The sequence below is a fragment of the Amblyraja radiata genome, chromosome 1, assembly GCF_010909765.2.
Source record: "Amblyraja radiata isolate CabotCenter1 chromosome 1, sAmbRad1.1.pri, whole genome shotgun sequence".
Taxonomy (NCBI): domain Eukaryota; kingdom Metazoa; phylum Chordata; class Chondrichthyes; order Rajiformes; family Rajidae; genus Amblyraja; species Amblyraja radiata.
The window spans coordinates 110,036,642-110,054,325 of record NC_045956.1 but is presented as its reverse complement, the minus strand read 5'-3'; the positions used below and the strand labels follow the sequence as shown (position 1 = coordinate 110,054,325).

Here is a 17,684-nt window from a genome sequence, read left to right as displayed (position 1 = left end):
AACGTAGTTGAATATAATCTTTGACCCACAAGTAGTTTTTGAAGTTTAACCACTTTGAATTAAAGCTGCCTAAATTTATGCATTTCATTTAAAAAAATGACTGAATCTAACTAAGGGGTAAATAAATTTATATTTAACATAATTTCAATCCAGAATGCATCAGATTTTTTTTTTGACATTCAGCATTAAATAATGTGTACTTCAAAAGAAAAAATATCTATTCATGTATTTATCAGTAAACAGCAAACATTTATGTATAGGTCCACAATTACTGATTTATAATAATAATAATATAATAATATATCTTTTATTGTCATTGCACGTCAGTGCAACGAGATTTAGTGTGCAGCTCCACTGATGTACAAGCTCCACTGATGTACAAGAGATTATCCAAGAGATTATGCTGAACATTAAATGTTACTTAAATCAATGGTTCATAACAAATGTATAGAATAAAGACAATTGACTGAATCTTTGTTTTTTCAGGAGGCCTTGAAATGAGTTTGCACCCTGTTGATCATCCAATTGAAAAGGACAATGTAACACTTCAGTGCAGAGCTGACCGATTTTCATATGAGAGTTTAAAGTGTTATAAACTCAATCCAGCAACTCTTGAAAGCCTCCGTCGTACTCCTGCTAACTTTTCTTGTGAGCATCTCAAACGCGATGCACAGGAGGTGGGTTTGAGAGTTGGCCACAAGACTGATAATATCACCATCGAAATGAGGTTCTACAATATATCTCTTCAAGATCAAGGAGATTATCTGTGTGAAGCCCAGTATAAAAAGACAGGTGCAAAGCAGTGTGTGAGGAAGACTCTCTCTGTAGAAGGTGAGAAATATATTGTTGTATTGGAAGAAAGCATTGGGACTCTACCCCTTTTTATCAATCAAGTTGAGGAATGTTTGCAAAGGTCAAAGGTGCATTAAAGAAATTGGGCATGCATTGTTAACATCTTATAATGTGATAATAATAATTGCCTTGCTCAGATACATCATTTGTATGGGATGTATCAGTATAACTTGCTTCTCTGTTTAACAAACGGAGTTATCATATCCCATCACTTAACATTTTCAACATTTATTTGTGACAACTGTCAAAGTATTAATTGACTGAAGTTTCTTCTGATATTGACTGCAGCTCAACAGGCTCCTTTTGTGCTTCATAACATGACCAACCAAACTGTGAACATGACATCTTCTATTGAGATGAAATGTGATGTGGTTGGGGCACCACGGCCACATATTATGTGGTATAAGAACGAGCAGCAGATTATCCCAGCATCAGGTAAGATGCTTATAGTTGTTCCATATTATTGTTCTCTACTATGTTATATTCAATCAAAATGACTCTCATTGTTTTGTGACAGTTTTCTCAAGACAACACATATGGAAGTAACAAAAACAAGACACAAGTGCTGGAGTATCAGAGTGAGTCAGGCAGCATCTCTGGAGAACATGGAAAGGTGACATTTTGGGTTGGAACACATCTCCCGACCTGAAACGTCACCTCTCCAGATATAATGCCTGACCTGCTAAGTTACTCTAGCACTTTGTGTCTTTTTTTGTAATCCAGCATCTGTTGTCCTTTGTTTTGACTAAGTACATAACACAATGTATTCACACTCCTCTTAACTGAAAAAGCCTCCACTCTGTTTTTGATCACTGCTTATCAACTGCAAGTAAAATGTGTGCAACATTGGCTAAGGATAGTACCTGCTTCTTCAGCTATTCGTGCAACCAAATGATACTGGGTCACCATCTCACACTGGCGGATGTCCTCATGGATATTCACTCCATGTTAATTGAAGAAGAGATGGATGGGAAGAATATTTCAATGTTCGAGAAACAATTAAACATTGAAAGATTGAGACTGAGTCTTCACAGCAAATAAAATGGAAAAATGCTGGAAGCACTCAGCAGATCAGATAGCATTTGCAAAAAGGTGGCACAGTGGCGCTGTGGTAGAGTTGCTGTGCCAGAGACCTAGGTTCGATCCTGACTATGGGTGCTGTCTGTACAGGATTTGCATGTTCCCCCTGTGACTGTGTGCGTTTTCTCTGGGTGCTCCGGTTTCCTCCCACACTCCAAAGATGTGCAGGTTTGTAAGTAACTTGGCTTCTGTAAAAATTGTAACTTGCCATATCATGTTGATAGGAGAAGAATTAGGCCATTCGGCCTATCAAGTCTACTCTGCCATTCAATCATGGCTGATCAATCTCTCCCCCTTAACCCCATTCTCCTGCCTTTTCCCCATAACCCCTGACACCCCATTGTCCCTAGTTGTCCCTATTGCCCCTAATGTGTAGGATAGTACTGGGTGATTGCTTATGCGGTGCGGACGTGGTGGGCTGAAGGGACTGTTTCCGTGCTGTATGTCTAAAGTCTAAAGAGAAACAGAGTTAATGCCTCAGAGTGAAGATTCTTCGTCAAAGCTATAAAAGTGAGAAAACAGGTTAATTTTAATTGCAGCAATGATGAGGGAGAAATGAATGTCATAAAGGGAAAGTTTTAGAAAATACTAGACCAAGTGCAGACCCGTTGGGTCTGTTTCCCCAACGGCGTTTTGCAGGGGGGGGGAGGGGGGGCTGCGGCATCAAACTCATATTAACCAACCCCCAAACACACAGGTGGGGGGAGGGGGGGGGGATGTGAAGAGGGGAGGGAGGGGAGAGGAGGTGGAGGAAATGGGACAGATTTGGGAGGGAAAGGAGAGCGGGGTAGGGGGTGAGAGAGGGGGATGGGGAGAGAGATGTGGGGGAGGGGGAGGATGGGGAGGTAGGGGAGGAGGGAGGGAGGGGGAGAGGGGTGGGGGAGAGAGGGGAAAGAGTGGGGAGGGAGAGTGGAGGGGGAAGGGGGAGAGGTGGAAGAGTGGGGAGGGAGGTGGAGAGGGGTAGGGGGAGTGATGGAAGAGGGACAGAGGGGTAGGAGGAAGGGGGTGGCGTAGAGAGGGAAGGGGGGTGGGGGAGAGAGGGATGGGTGGGAGAGGGGTGCGGAGAGGGAAAAATAGAACCATTGAAATTAAGTGCAGGAGTAGGCCATTCGGCCCTTCGAGCCTGCACCACCATTCAATATGATCGTGGCTGATCATCCAACTCAGTATCCTGTACCTGCCTTCTCTCCATACCCCCTGATCCCTTTAGCCACAAGGACCACATCTAACTCCCTCTTAAATACAGCCAATGAACAGGCCTCAACTACCTTCTGTGCCAGTGAATTCCAGAGATTCACCACTCTCTGTGTGAAAAATGTTTTTCTCATCTCAGTCCTAAAAGATTTACCTCTTATCCTTAAACTGTGACCCCTTGTTCTGGACTTCCCCAACATCTGGAACAATCTTCCTGCATCTAGCCTGTCCAACCCCTTAAGAATTTTGTAAGTTTCTATAAGATACCCCCTCAATCTTCTAAATTCTAGCATGTACAAGCCGAGTCTATCCAGTCTTTCGTCATATGAAAGTCCTGACAACCCAGGAATTAGTCTGGTGAACCTTCTCTGTACTCCCTCTATGGCAACAATGTATTTGAACATTGGGCATTGTGACATCACACAATGGAACGTTCACCAAGTGCTTGTGCTCCTGCAAAGGCATATGTAAATGGGTCCATTCCGATTGGACATCTGTGAGCATAGGGCATTGTGACATCACACGATGGAACGTTCACCAGGGGCTGGGGCTGGTGATGCTTCTATGGGTGAGAAGCCAGTTTATTTTTGAAATATTGGGGGGGGGGTGAAGGATTTGATTAAAAACGTGCACTTAAACACGACGACCAATTGCAAACCCGTTGGGTCTGATCCCCCAACGCAGCCGTACCCTACCCGTAGCCCCCACTGGGGGGGGGGGGCGGCATCACCCCCACTAACCACCCCCACACACAGAGTTGGAAAAGTGTATAAAGACCGTTCCCTACCTGTAGCCCCCAGCGGAGACGTGGTCGTCGAAGTCGGGTTCTGGCCGTCTTAAAATAGCGTATATTGAAGTCGTTGAAGTCGGGTCCGTCTCGGCAACGGGGGGGGGAGGGGGGGGCGGGGGGCGGCATCACACACACGAAGCATCCCCACACACAGAGTCTTAAAAGTGTAATGCCCCAACGCAGCCGTTGCCTACCCGCAGCCCCCACGGGAGACGTGGTCCTCGAAGTAGAGCCGTTCCCGAAAGGCCGTTTTTAAATGGCGTCGCGTGAGGTTGTGCTGCGGGCACCAGCAGCCGTTATGGTCGCTGGCCAGCAGGAGGCGACAAAATGAGTGAGCGGGGGGGGGGGGGAGGAGAATGTTTTAAAGAAAAAAATGGACATAAACATAACGAAATGTAATGAGAAGTGGATAGCTGGAAGGGAAAGTGAAATGTCTACCGAAATGGCTGCTTGTATGGGTGAGTAGCCAGTTTTTATTTGAAAAACTGGGGGGGGGGGGGGGGGAGGCATTACACTTTTGCGTTGGGGCATTACACTTTTAAGTGGTGAAAGTTCTGACATAACAGGACTCAGCCTGGTGAACCTTCTCTGTAATCCCTCTCTATGGCAACGATGTCTTTGAGCATTGGGCATTGTGACATCACACGATGGAACCTTCACCATTGGCTGGGGCTCCTGCATAGGCATATGTAAATGGATCCATTCCGATTGGACATATGTGAAGATTGGGCATTGTGACATCACACAATGGAACGTTCAGCAGGGGCTGGGGCTGGTGAAGGTTCTGTGGGTGTGAAGCCAGTTTAGGTTTGAAATATTGGGGGGGGGGGGGGGTTAGGATTTGATTAAAAACGTACACTTAAACACGTCGAAATGTAATGAGGAACGGATACTTAGAAAGAAAAGTGAAATATCTACCAAAATGGAAAAGATGTCGGCGATTCATCGTTCCCCCTTATCCTTAAACTTTGACCCCTTGTTCTGGTCTTCCCCAACATCCGGAACAATCTTCCTGCATCTAGCCTGTCCAACCTCTTAAGAATTTTAAACGTTTCTATAGGATCCCCCTCAATCTTCTAAAATCTAGCGAGTACAAGGCGAGTCTATCCAGTCTTTCTTCATATGAAAGTTCTGACATTCCAGGAATCAGTCTGGTGAACCTTCTCTGTAATCCCTCTCTATGGCAACAATGTATTTGAGCATTGGGCATTGTGACATCACACGATAGAACGTTCACCATGGGCTTGGGCTCCTGCATAGGCATATGTAAATGAATCCATTCCGATTGGACATCTGTGAGCATTGGGCATTGTGACATCACACGATGGAACGTTCAGCAGGGGCTGGTGCTGAAGCTGAATCTATGAGTGAGAAGCCAGTTTAGTTTTGAAATATTTGGGGGGGGGGGGGGGAAGGATTTGATTAAAAACGTGTACTGAAACACGACGGAATGTAATGAGGAGCGGATACTTAGAAAGAAAAGTGAAATCTCTACCGAAATGGAAAAGACGTCGGCGATTCTGCGTCCGGTTTCAGAGTTGCAGGGAATCAATGGAAGAAATGTGGCCGGAAGCCGTACATGTAAATGGATCCATTCCGATTGGAACGTCTGCGAGCGTCGGGCATGGCGATTGGACGTCTGCGAGCATCGGGCATTGTGACATCGCACGGCGGGAACGAATCGAAAGGCAGGCAGGCAGCCGGACGGATGTCGGACGGATGGGGCGAGAGTTTTATAGAATAACGATGTCTATGAGCACTGGGCATTGTGACATCACACGATGGAACGTTCACCATTGGCTGGGGCTCCTGCATAGGCATATGTAAATGGGTCCATTCTGATTGGGCATCTGTGAGCATCGGGCATTGTGACATCACACGATGGAATGTTCTCCAATGGCTGGGGCTGGTGATGGCATATGTAAATGGATCCATTCCGATTGGTCATCTGTGAGCATTGGGCATTGTGACATCACACGATGGAATGTTCAGCAGGGGCTGGTGCTGGTGAGGCTTGTGTGGGTGAGAAGCCAGTTTAGTTGTGAGATTTTTGGGGGGGGGGGGGGGGGGGGTGGGTAAGGTTTTGATTTAAAACGTGCGCTTAAACACGACGGAATGGAATGAGAAGCGCATACTTAGAAAGAAAAGCGAAATCTCTGCCGAAGTTGAAAAGACGCGGGCGGTCCTGCGTCCGGTTTTGGAGTTGCGGAGAATCAAAGGGAGCGCGCCAGCAAAGGGAGTGGGCCAGGCTGCCGGACGGACGGCCGGTTGAGTTCCGTTTCGGAATCTGGGGCGAGAGTTTTATATAATAACTAGACCAAGTGCAGACCCGTTGGGTCTGTTTCCCCAACGGCGTTTTGCGGGGGGGGGGGGGGGAGGGGGGGCTGCGGCATCAAACTCATATTAACCAACCCCCAAACACACAGGTGGGGGGAGGGAGGGGGGATGTGAAGAGGGGAGGGAGGGGAGAGGAGGTGGAGGAAATGGGACAGATTTGGGAGGGAAAGGAGAGCGGGGTAGGGGGTGAGAGAGGGGGATGGGGAGAGAGATGTGGTGGAGGGGGAGGATGGGGAGGTAGGGAAGGAGGGAGGGAGGGGGAGAGGGGTGGGGGAGAGAGGGGAAAGAGTGGGGAGGGAGGTGGAGAGGGGTAGGGGGAGTGATGGAAGAGGGACAGAGGGGTAGGAGGAAGGGGCTGGCGTAGAGAGGGAAGGGGGGTGGGGGAGAGAGGGATGGGTGGGAGAGGGGTGCGGAGAGGGAAACATAGAACCATTGAAATTAAGTGCAGGAGTAGGCCATTCGGCCCTTCGAGCCTGCACCACCATTCAATATGATCGTGGCTGATCATCCAACTCAGTATCCTGTACCTGCCTTCTCTCCATACCCCCTGATCCCTTTAGCCACAAGGACCACATCTAACTCCCTCTTAAATACAGCCAATGAACAGGCCTCAACTACCTTCTGTGCCAGTGAATTCCAGAGATTCACCACTCTCTGTGTGAAAAATGTTTTTCTCATCTCGGTCCTAAAAGATTTACCCCTTATCCTTAAACTGTGACCCCTTGTTCTGGACTTCCCCAACATCTGGAACAATCTTCCTGCATCTAGCCTGTCCAACCCCTTAAGAATTTTGTAAGTTTCTATAAGATACCGCCTCAATCTTCTAAATTCTAGCGAGTACAAACCGAGTCTATCCAGTCTTTCGTCATATGAAAGTCCTGACATCCCAGGAATCAGCCTGGTGAACCTTCTCTGTACTCCCTCTATGGCAACAATGTATTTGAGCATTGGGCATTGTGACATCACACGATGGAACGTTCACCAGGGGCTGGGGCTGGTGCTGCTTCTATGGGTGAGAAGCCAGTTTATTTTTGAAATATTGGGGGGGGGGGTTAGGATTTGATTAAAAACGTGCACTTAAACACGACGACCAATGGCAAACCCGTTGGGTCTGATCCCCCAACGCAGCCGTTCCCTACCCGTAGCCCCCACTGGGGGGGGTGGGGGGCGGCATCACACACACTAACCACCCCCACACACAGAGTTGGAAAAGTGTATAAAGACCGTTCCCTACCTGTAGCCCCCAGGGGAGACGTGGTCGTCGAAGTCGGGTTCCGGCCGTCTTAAAATAGCGTATCTTGAAGTCGTCGAAGTCGGGTCCGTCTCGGCAACGCGGGGGGGGGGGGGTGTGGCGGGGCGGCATCACACACACGAAGCATCCCCACACACAGAGCCTTAAAAGTGTAATGCCCCAACACAGCCGTTGCCTACCCGTATCCCCCACGGGAGACGTGGTCCTCGAAGTAGTGCCGTCACCGAAAGGCCGTTTTTAAATGGCGTCGCTTGAAGTTGTGCTGCGGGCGCCAGCAGCCGTTATGGTCGCTGGCCAGCAGGAGGCGACAAAATGAGTGAGGGGGGGGGGGGGGGAGGAGATGGTTTTAATGAAAAAAATGGACATAAACATAACGAAATGTAATGAGGAGTGGATAGCTGGAAGGGAAAGTGAAATGTCTACCGAAATGGCTGCTTGTATGGGGGAGAAGCCAGTTTGTATTTGAAAAACTGGGGGGGGGGGGAGAAGGCATTACACTTTTGCGTATGTGAGCATTGGGCATTGTGACATCACACGTTGGAACGTTCAGCAGGGGCTGGGGCTGGTGAAGCTTCTGTGGGTGTGAAGCCAGTTTAGTTTTGAAATATTGGGGGGGGGGGGGGGTTAGGATTTGATTAAGCGAGTCTATCCAGTCTTTCTTCATATGAAAGTTCTGACATAGGCATATGTAAATGAATCCATTCCGATTGGACATCTGTGAGCATTGGGCATTGTGATATCACACGATGGAACGTTCACCATGGGCTTGGGCTGAAGCTGAATCTATGAGTGAGAAGCCAGTTTAGTTTTGAAATATTGGGGGGGTGGGGGGGGGGAAGGATTTGATTAAAAACATGTACTTAAACACGACGGAATGTAATGAGGAGCAGATACTTAGAAAGAAAAGTGAAATCTCTACCGAAATGGAAAAGACGTCGGCGAATCTGCGTCCGGTTTCGGAGTTGCAGGGATATGCGATGGAAGAATTGGAAGAAATGCGGCCGGAAGCCGTACATGTAAATGGATCCGTTCCGATTGGACGTCCGCGAGCGTCGGGCATGGCGATTGGACGTCCGCGAGCATCGGGCATTGTGACATCGCACGGCGGGAACGAATCGAAAGGCAGGCAGGCAGCCGGACGGATGGGGCGAGAGTTTTATAGAATAACTTCGCAGCACTTTCTTCTGTCTTTTTTTATGTTTTTTGCACTAAATACAATGAAGCTGCTGCAAGTTTCCATGACATTTATTCCACAGAACAACACATTTGAATCTCCAGTAAAACAGGCATCTGTGAAGCCCTCTCAGCCATTTTGTGTGCTGGCCTGAAACAAAGCGCGTGATTGGCCAACTGGCAGACAACTCAATGTCAAACGTGCATTGATTGGAATATTAAAATCTCGACATATTGTTCGTTCTTCTCTAATTTAATTAAGTTGTGCATGTGTTGTTCATATCGAGTTTCAGGGGTTTGAAACACGTTAATATTTTTACACAATATGTGAACATCTCATGTTGTTTTGAAAGCTCCTCGGCTCACAGGCTATTCTCTGTACGGTAACTATGGCAACGATGTCTTTGAGCATCGGGGCTTGTGTGGGTGATAAGCCAGTTTAGTTTTGAAGTATTGGGGGGGGGGGGGTATGTTATCCATTAAAAACGTGCGCTTAAACACGACGGAATGAAATGAGAAGCGCATACTTAGAAAGAAAAGCGAAATCTCTGACGAAGGGGAAAAGACGTGGGCGGTCCTGCGGCCCCCAATAGCCCCCAAGGGGGGGGGGGGGGGCCTCACACACACTAACCACCCCCACACACAGAGTTGGAAAAGTGCATAAAGACCGTTCCCTACCTGTAGCCCCCAGGGGAGATTTGGTCGTCGAAGTCGGGTCCCTGCCGTCTTAAAATAGCGTATCTTGAAGTCGTCGAAGTCGGGTCCGTCTCGGCAACGCGTGGGGGGGGTGGTGGGGGGGTTTCGCGGTGCGGCATCACACACACGAAGCTTCGACACACACAGAGCCTTAAAAGTGTAAATGCCCGACCTCTTTTCCGTTTTTCTCTAATTTAATTAAGATGTGCAGGTGGTGTTCTTATCGAGGTTCAGGGGTGAATGACGTAAATATTTTCACACAATATGGGAACATCTCATGTTGTCTTGAAGGCTCCTCGGCCCACATCTGACTCTCTGTACTGTCACTATGGCAACGATGTCTATGAGCACTGGGCATTGTGACATCACACGATGGAACGTTCACCATTGGCTGGGGCTCCTGCATAGGCATATGTAAATGGGTCCATTCCGATTGGGCATCTGTGAGCATCGGGCATTGTGACATCACACGATGGAATCTTCTCCAATGGCTGGGGCTGGTGATGGCATATGTAAATGGATCCATTCCGATTGGTCATCTGTGAGCATTGGGCATTGTGACATCACACGATGGAATGTTCAGCAGGGGCTGGTGCTGGTGAGGCTTGTGTGGGTGAGAAGCCAGTTTAGTTGTGAGATTTTTGGGGGGGGGGGGGGGGGGGGTGGGTAAGGTTTTGATTTAAAACGTGCGCTTAAACACGACGGAATGGAATGAGAAGCGCATACTTAGAAAGAAAAGCGAAATCTCTGCCGAAGTTGAAAAGACGCGGGCGGTCCTGCGTCCGGTTTTGGAGTTGCGGAGAATCAAAGGGAGCGCGCCAGCAAAGGGAGTGGGCCAGGCTGCCGGACGGACGGCCGGACGGAGTTCCGTTTCGGAATCTGGGGCGAGAGTTTTATATAATAACTAGACCAAGTGCAGACCCGTTGGGTCTGTTTCCCCAACGGCGTTTGCGGGGGGGTGGGGGGTTGAGAAGAGGGGAGGGAGGGGAGAGGAGGAGGAGGAAACGGGATAGATTTGGGAGGGAAAGGAGAGCGGGGTAGGGGGTGAGAGATGGGGAGAGAGATTTCGGGGAGGGAGATGGGGAAGATGGGGAGGAGGGAGAGGGGTGGGGGAGAGAGGGGAAAGAGTGGGGAGGGAGAGTGGAGAGGAAGGGGGAGAGAAGTGGAAGAGTGGGGAGGGAGGGAGCGGTAGGGGGAGTGATGTACCTGCCTTCTCTCCATAACCCCTGATCCCTTTAGCCAACGCAGCCGTTCCCTACCCGTAGCCCCCACTGGGGGGGGGGGGTGGGGGGCGGCATCACACACACTAACCACCCCCACACACAGAGTTGGAAAAGTGTATAAAGACCGTTCCCTACCTGTAGCCCCCAGCAGAGACGTGGTCGTCGAAGTCAGGTTCCGGCCGTCTTAAAATAGCGTATCTTGAAGTCGTCGAAGTCGGGTCCATCTCGGCAACGCGGGGGGGGGGGGGGGGGGGGGGAGGGCGGCGGGGCGGCATCACACACACGAAGCATCCCCACACACAGAGCCTTAAAAGTGTAATGCCCCAACGCAGCCGTTGCCTACCCGCAGCCCCCACGGGAGACGTGGTCCTCGAAGTAGAGCCGTTCCCGAAAGGCCGTTTTTAAATGGCGTTGCGTGAGGGTTTGCTGCGGGCGCCAGCAGCCGTTATGGTCGCTGGCCAGCAGGAGGCGACAAAATGAGTGAGGGGGGGGGGGGGGGGGAGGAGAAGGTTTTAATGAAAAAAATGGACATAAACATAACGAAATGTAATGAGGAGTGGATAGCTGGAAGGGAAAGTGAAATGTCTACCGAAATGGCTGCTTGTATGGGTGAGAAGCCAGTTTTTATTTCAAAAACTGGGGGGGGTGGGGGGGGGGGAGGAGGCATTACACTTTTGCGTTGGGGCATTACACTTTTAAGTGGTGAAAGTTCTGACATAACAGGAATCAGTCTGGTGAACCTTCTCTGTAATCCCTCTCTATGGCAACGATGTCATTGAGCATTGGGCATTGTGACATCACACGATGGAACGTTCACCAGGGGCTGGGGCTGGTGAAGCCACTGTGGGTGTGAAGCCAGTTTAGTTTTGAAATTTTGGGGGGTGGGCGGGGGGGGGGGTAAGGATTTGATTAAAACGTACACTTAAACACGTCGAAATGTAATGAGGAACGGATACTTAGAAAGAAAAGTGAAATCTCTACCAAAATGGAAAAGATGTCGGCGATTCAGCGTTCCCCCTTATCCTTAAACTTTGACCCCTTGTTCTGGTCTTCCCCAACATCCGGAACAATCTTCCTGCATCTAGCCTGTCCAACCCCTTAAGAATTTTAAGCGTTTCTATAAGATACCCCCTCAATCTTCTAAAATCTAGTGAGTACAAGGCGAGTCTATCCAGTCTTTCTTCATTTGAAAGTTCTGACATTCCAGGAATCAGTCTGGTGAACCTTCTCTGTACTCCCTCTCTATGGCAACGATGTATTTGAGCATTGGGCATTGTGACATCACACGATGGAACGTTCACCATGGGCTTGGGCTCCTGCATAGGCATATGTAAATGAATCCATTCCGATTGGACATCTGTGAGCATTGGGCATTGTGACATCACACGATGGAACGTTCAGCAGGGGCTGGTGCTGAAGCTGAATCTATGAGTGAGAAGCCAGTTTAGTTATGAAATATTTGGGGGGGGGGGGGGGAGGGATTTGATTAAAAACGTGTACTTAAACACGACGGAATGTAATGAGGAGCGGATACTTAGAAAGAAAAGTGAAATCTCTACCGAAATGGAAAAGATGTCGGCGATTCTGCGTCTGGTTTCGGAGTTGCAGGGAATCAATGGAAGAAATGTGGCCGGAAGCCAGGCCGGAAGCCGTACATGTAAATGGATCCATTCCGATTGGACGTCTGCGAGCCTCGGGCATCGCGATTGGACGTCTGCGAGCATCGGGCATTGTGACATCGCACGGCGGGAACGAATCGAAAGGCAGGCAGGCAGCCGGACGGAGTTCCGTTTCGGAATCTGGGGCGAGAGTTTTATATAATAATAGATAGATAGATAGATGATGCCAGGGTTGCACTACTGACAAGCTGCTTGTGAAATCATGTGTTTGATAGGTGAATTAGGGCAGCTTATACGAGGGCACATAGATACAAGGCAAAAGGGAGTGTGATGGAGAGTTATAGTGACAATCAACTTGAAGGGCAGAACCAAGATTTTGAAACAAGGAACCTCAGATGCTGGTTTACCAAGGAAAGACACAAAGTGCTGGAGTAACTCAGCATGCCTGGAGAACATGAATAAGTGACGTTTCAGGTCAGGCCCCAACAGTTTGAAGAAGGGTCTCGTCCCAAAACGTCACCATTCCATGTTCTCCAGTGGTGCTGTCTAGAAGATATCTAACTGTAGTAGCAGGGAAAAAGGAAAACATCTTGAAGAAACCTGAACTGAGAGTCTTGTTGTGAGAACAAATGCAATGGAGACAGAGGAATTGATGAATGGAATGGCAGAGGAGGAGGAATTATAGTCAGAATAGTTATGGGAATCTGTGGGCTTGTGATGGATGTAGTTACTAACCTATCCCCTGAGATGTGGAAAGAGACGGAAAAAGGTGTATTTGGACTTTCAAAAAGCCTTTGACAAGGTCCCACACAAGAGATTAGTGTGAAAAATTAGAGGACATGGTATTGGGGGTAGGGTATTGACATGGATAGAGAACTGGTTGGCAGACATGAAGCAAAGAGTAGGAATTAACGGGTCTTTTTTGCAGAATGGCAGACAGTGATTAGTGGGGTGCCTCAAGGCTCGGTGCTGGGACCCCATTTATTTACAATATATATTAATGATTTAGATGAGGGAATTAAATGACATCTCCAAGTTTGCGGATGACACAATGTTGGGTGGCAGTGTGAGCTGCGCGGAGGATGCTATGAGGCTACAGCATGACTTGGACAGGTTGGGTGAGTGGGCTGATGCATGGCAGATGCAGTATAATGTGGATAAATGTGAGGTTATCCACTTTGTTGGCAAGAACAGAAAGGCAGATTATTACCTGGATGGTGTCAGTTTAGGAAAAGGGGAAGTGCAAAGAGACTGTACATCAGTCACTGAAAGTAAGCATGCAGGTAGAGCAGGCAGTGAAGAAAGCTAATGGCATGTTGGCTTTCATTACGAGAGGATCTGGGTTTAGGAGCAACAAAGTCCTACTGCAGTTGTACAGGGCCCTGGTGAGACCGCACTTGAAGTATTGTGTGCAATTTTGGTCTCCTAATTTAAGGAAGGACATTATTACTATTGAGGAAGTGCAGCGTAGGTTCATCATGTTAATTCCTGGGATGGCAGGACTGACATATGATGAAAGAATGGGCCGACTAGGCTTGTATTCACTGGAATTTAGAAGGATGAGAGGGGTAGGTCATTTAGGACTGAGATGGAAAAAAACTTCACCCAGAGAGTTGTGAATTCTGTGGAATTCTCTGCCACAGAAGGCAGTGGAGGCAGATTCGCTGGAGTATTTAAGAGAGAGTTAAGGGAATTAAGTGATATGGGGGAAAAGCAGGAACGGGGTACTGATTTTTGATGATCAGCCATGATCATATTGAATGGCGGTGCTGGCTCGAAGGGGCGAATGGCCTACTCCTGCACCTATTTTTCTGTTTCTAAGAGACTGAACAAGTTAAAATGAAATCAGGGAAATTGGCAGCACAAATTATGAAATTTTCACATTTTAATGAGCGCAGGAAGTAGCACAGATATCATTCTTAATGCTTCAGAATAAATACTTGACTGCTGAGTGTTTCCAGCATTTTCTACTTTTATTTGAGATGTACAGCATCTGCGATTTTTCTTTGATTTACAATGACAGCAAGTACATATTCGCGATTTCTATAGAAAGTCAAGATAAATGTGTAAACTTTAGAAATAATGTACAATAAGAAGTAGTAGAAAAAAGCAGGACTTGGCAACGTGACTATTATTTTTTTTTGGTGCCTTGTTATTTAGCAAATTCTGTCATTTGTCACCACTGTGAATTGCGACATTGTGAGTTGTGCAGGAAATTGAGTTTTATTGACCCAACCCCTTGTGCCTCTTCATTATCAGGCATTGTTCTCGGCGAGCTGAACAGGACTTTGACCATCCAGAGACCGAAGAAAGAAGATGAAGGGGTGTACAAGTGTGAGGCTTGCAATCTGCAGGGCTGTGCTGAGACCTATGCTGCAATTGCTGTAGAAGGTTAGAAGAACAAATCTCCTTGCATCCACATGCCATATGGCTCATATTTACGTACCATCTAGCATGCAGCATTAAATGTTACTAAATGTTATTTTAAGTAGAAAGCAATGGTTGCACCAAGCTATCCATCTGGCGAGTAGTTCAAATATAATAATTGTGAATTTCTCACAATATTACATTGGTGTGGTGAATTAATGATTTGATCTCTAATTTCATTCATTAAAGTGAATTAATTACTGAATGTAGTTTGTTTTACAATTATTATTTTTATTATTGGCTTTTTGCTCCAAGGCCAGTGGTATTATAGTAATGTGACATGTTATACACACAAAGCACCATGTCAGTACAATATAACCTTTCATGGTGAGCTGAGACTGCCGAGAATAACATCGCGGAGCTGCGGGTCTGTGGAGCGGGCAGCTGCGGGTGGCGGCGCTGTCTTTAACATCTGGAGCCTGGGATCTCTCGATGAGATCGCCAGTGGTGGAGCTCCAACCGTCGCAGCCTTGTCGGCTTCGGAAGCCGCGGTCTCCGGTAAGGAAGCGGCCGTTCCAGGTGTCCCAAGCCGCTGTGAGGACTCTCCCGACGCCGGAGCAACAGCACCCGGCGAGAACGGCCTGGAACATCGGGCCTCCATAGAGGCAACTGTGGAGGCCTCAATAGGCCCGACTATGGGTGAACTGTGGTTGAGGACTGGACATTGTGCCTTCCCTCATAATGGTAACCATTGTGGCGGGATGTTTTATGTTAAAGATTCGTATTGTTCCGTTTCCAAGATGGCTGCGGAAAGGGAGAGTGAACGCTGGCGCGGTTAGCTGCCGCTGCTCTCTCTTTGAATTGTGTATTGTTGATGTCTTCACTATTTTTATTTTTATTTTTTTTGTTTTGTTTCATTCCGCTTACATGTTTTGTAATCTGTTTACTAAATTTTGTAAGGTGTCCTTGAGGGGTCTTGAAAGGCGCCCATAAGTATAATGTATTATTATTATTATTATTATTATTATTATTATTATTATTATTATTATTATTATTATTATTATTATTAAAAACCCATTCTAGATTCCAAGGCTTGCACCAAATGATTCAAATATTAATCAAAGGATTCTGTAATCATCTAACACAGACACTCATCTATTAACCATCAATCCTGTTGTGCTCGGATTCAAAACTTGACTTTCTGTGTCTTACTGAGACTTGGCAACAGCCTGATGATTACCTCCACCTCAACCAAGCCATACCTCCTGAGTTTGTTTACATCTGCAAACCCCGCGCTTCCGGGAGAGGAGGGGGTCTTGCACTGCTCTATCGCGAGAATCTCAAGATCTCGTCAGTCTCAGTCACAGAGCCATCCTCGTTCGAAATCCTGACTGCTCAACTACATGGGTGTATACCCACCCTCATAGTGCCTATCTATCGTCCTCCAAAGCCTTCTACAGTTTTTATTAGCGAACTCACTGCTATTTTATCTGACCTATGTGCCATGTCTCCCAATGTCATTTTAATGGGTGATTTCAATATTCATTTAGATAAACATACTGACACATTTACTAAAGATTTTATTTCTGTTCTGGATAGTTTTGGCCTCACTCAGTACATCGATTTCCCAACCCATAATAAAGGCCATATTTTAGATTTAGTCTGTTGCTCTGGAGTGACACCATACAATCTTAAATCTACAGAGCTTCCCATTTCAGACCATAAAACTGTCCTTTTTGATATTAATCTGCCACTCCCTAAACGCAATCTGAAGTGCACCATATCCTTCCGTAATGTGAAAAACATTAATCAAGTGGAACTCAACAGACTAATCAGTAACTCATCTTCATCCTACTATACAATATACAAATTTATTGTCATTTACTTCCCCCCCACTCTGCATTGCTAACCTGGTTGATCACTACAATGACTGTTTATCCCACTCATTAAACTCCTTGGCTCCTCTGAAAACCCGTACAGTCTCTTTTAGCAGGTCATCTCCGTGGTACACTCCTGAACTCCGCCATATGAAAATGGTGGGCCGGCGTCTGGTGAGACTTACAAAGAAAAGTGGACTAACTATTCACCACCAAATGCATACAGATCATCTTCTCTCATATAAAGATGCCCTGACTGCTGCTAAATCCTCCTACTACGCCAACATCATCAACAACAGTGAAAATAACACTCGGACTTTATTCTCCACTGTCAACAAACTACTTAAGCCTCCTGAAACCTCGAATCACCTCACCTCCACTGCTCAGTGTAATACGTTTTTGGACTTCTTCAGTACCAAAATCACCAGCATTCATCACCAATTGAACTCTTTCTCAGCTTCTGCTCACAACAGCCCACCCTGGACTTCCACACTGGACTCCCCACTCTCCACCCTATCTACTTTCCAGCTTCCAACAGTTGAAGAAATAACTAAACTCATCACCAAGTCCAAGAACTCCTCCTGCTTGCTTGATCCCATCCCTACTGTCCTGGTTAAATCCTGTCTGCCCTCTATCTCACCCATCATAACGTCCATAATTAACTCCTCCCTATCAACTGCTACTGTCCCTACATCTCTCAAAACATCACCCCGATTCTAAAAAAAACAGGTTCTGATCCAAACAATCCAAATAACTACCGCCCCATCTCCAACCTCCCATTCATCACTAAACTTCTGGAAAGGACAGTAGCGACACAACTTCAAGTCCACCTTCAAAACAATAACCTCTATGAACCATTTCAGCCTGGTTTTCGCCACAATCACAGCACTGAAACAGCCTTGGTAAAAATTACAAATGATCTCCTTCTCGCAGCTGACACCGGCCACTTATTCATCCTTATCCTCCTCGACCTCACAGCAGCCTTTGACACCATCTCCCACCCAATTCTTCTGGAACGTCTATCTGCCACCGCCATCAACAACAATGCACTACTTTGGTTCAGGTCCTATCTGCACGACAGAAAACAGTTCATCCAGGGAAATAAAGTCACATCCACAACTGCCACAGTCACCCATGGTGTTCCTCAGGGATCGGTGCTGGGGCCACTGCTTTTTATCATCTATATTCAACCTCTTGGCAATATTCTCCGTCATTTTGGAATCA

At 47.2% G+C, this 17,684-nt stretch overlaps 1 protein-coding gene across 3 annotated transcripts in view; it reads left to right on the top strand.

Moving 5' to 3' along the window:
• The window catches only part of kdr (kinase insert domain receptor), an 85,808-nt gene that overhangs the window by 36,626 nt on the left and 31,498 nt on the right, over positions 1 to 17,684 (top strand). For 2 of the 3 annotated variants that reach the window (XM_033028888.1, XM_033028894.1), the window contains exons 13-15: positions 487 to 831; positions 1,141 to 1,287; positions 14,476 to 14,607. In XM_033028888.1, the coding sequence (XP_032884779.1) occupies positions 487 to 831; positions 1,141 to 1,287; positions 14,476 to 14,607 (624 nt within the window). The remainder of the gene's footprint in view (positions 1 to 486; positions 832 to 1,140; positions 1,288 to 14,475; positions 14,608 to 17,684) is intronic. The other variant, XM_033028901.1, reaches the window with a different exon arrangement.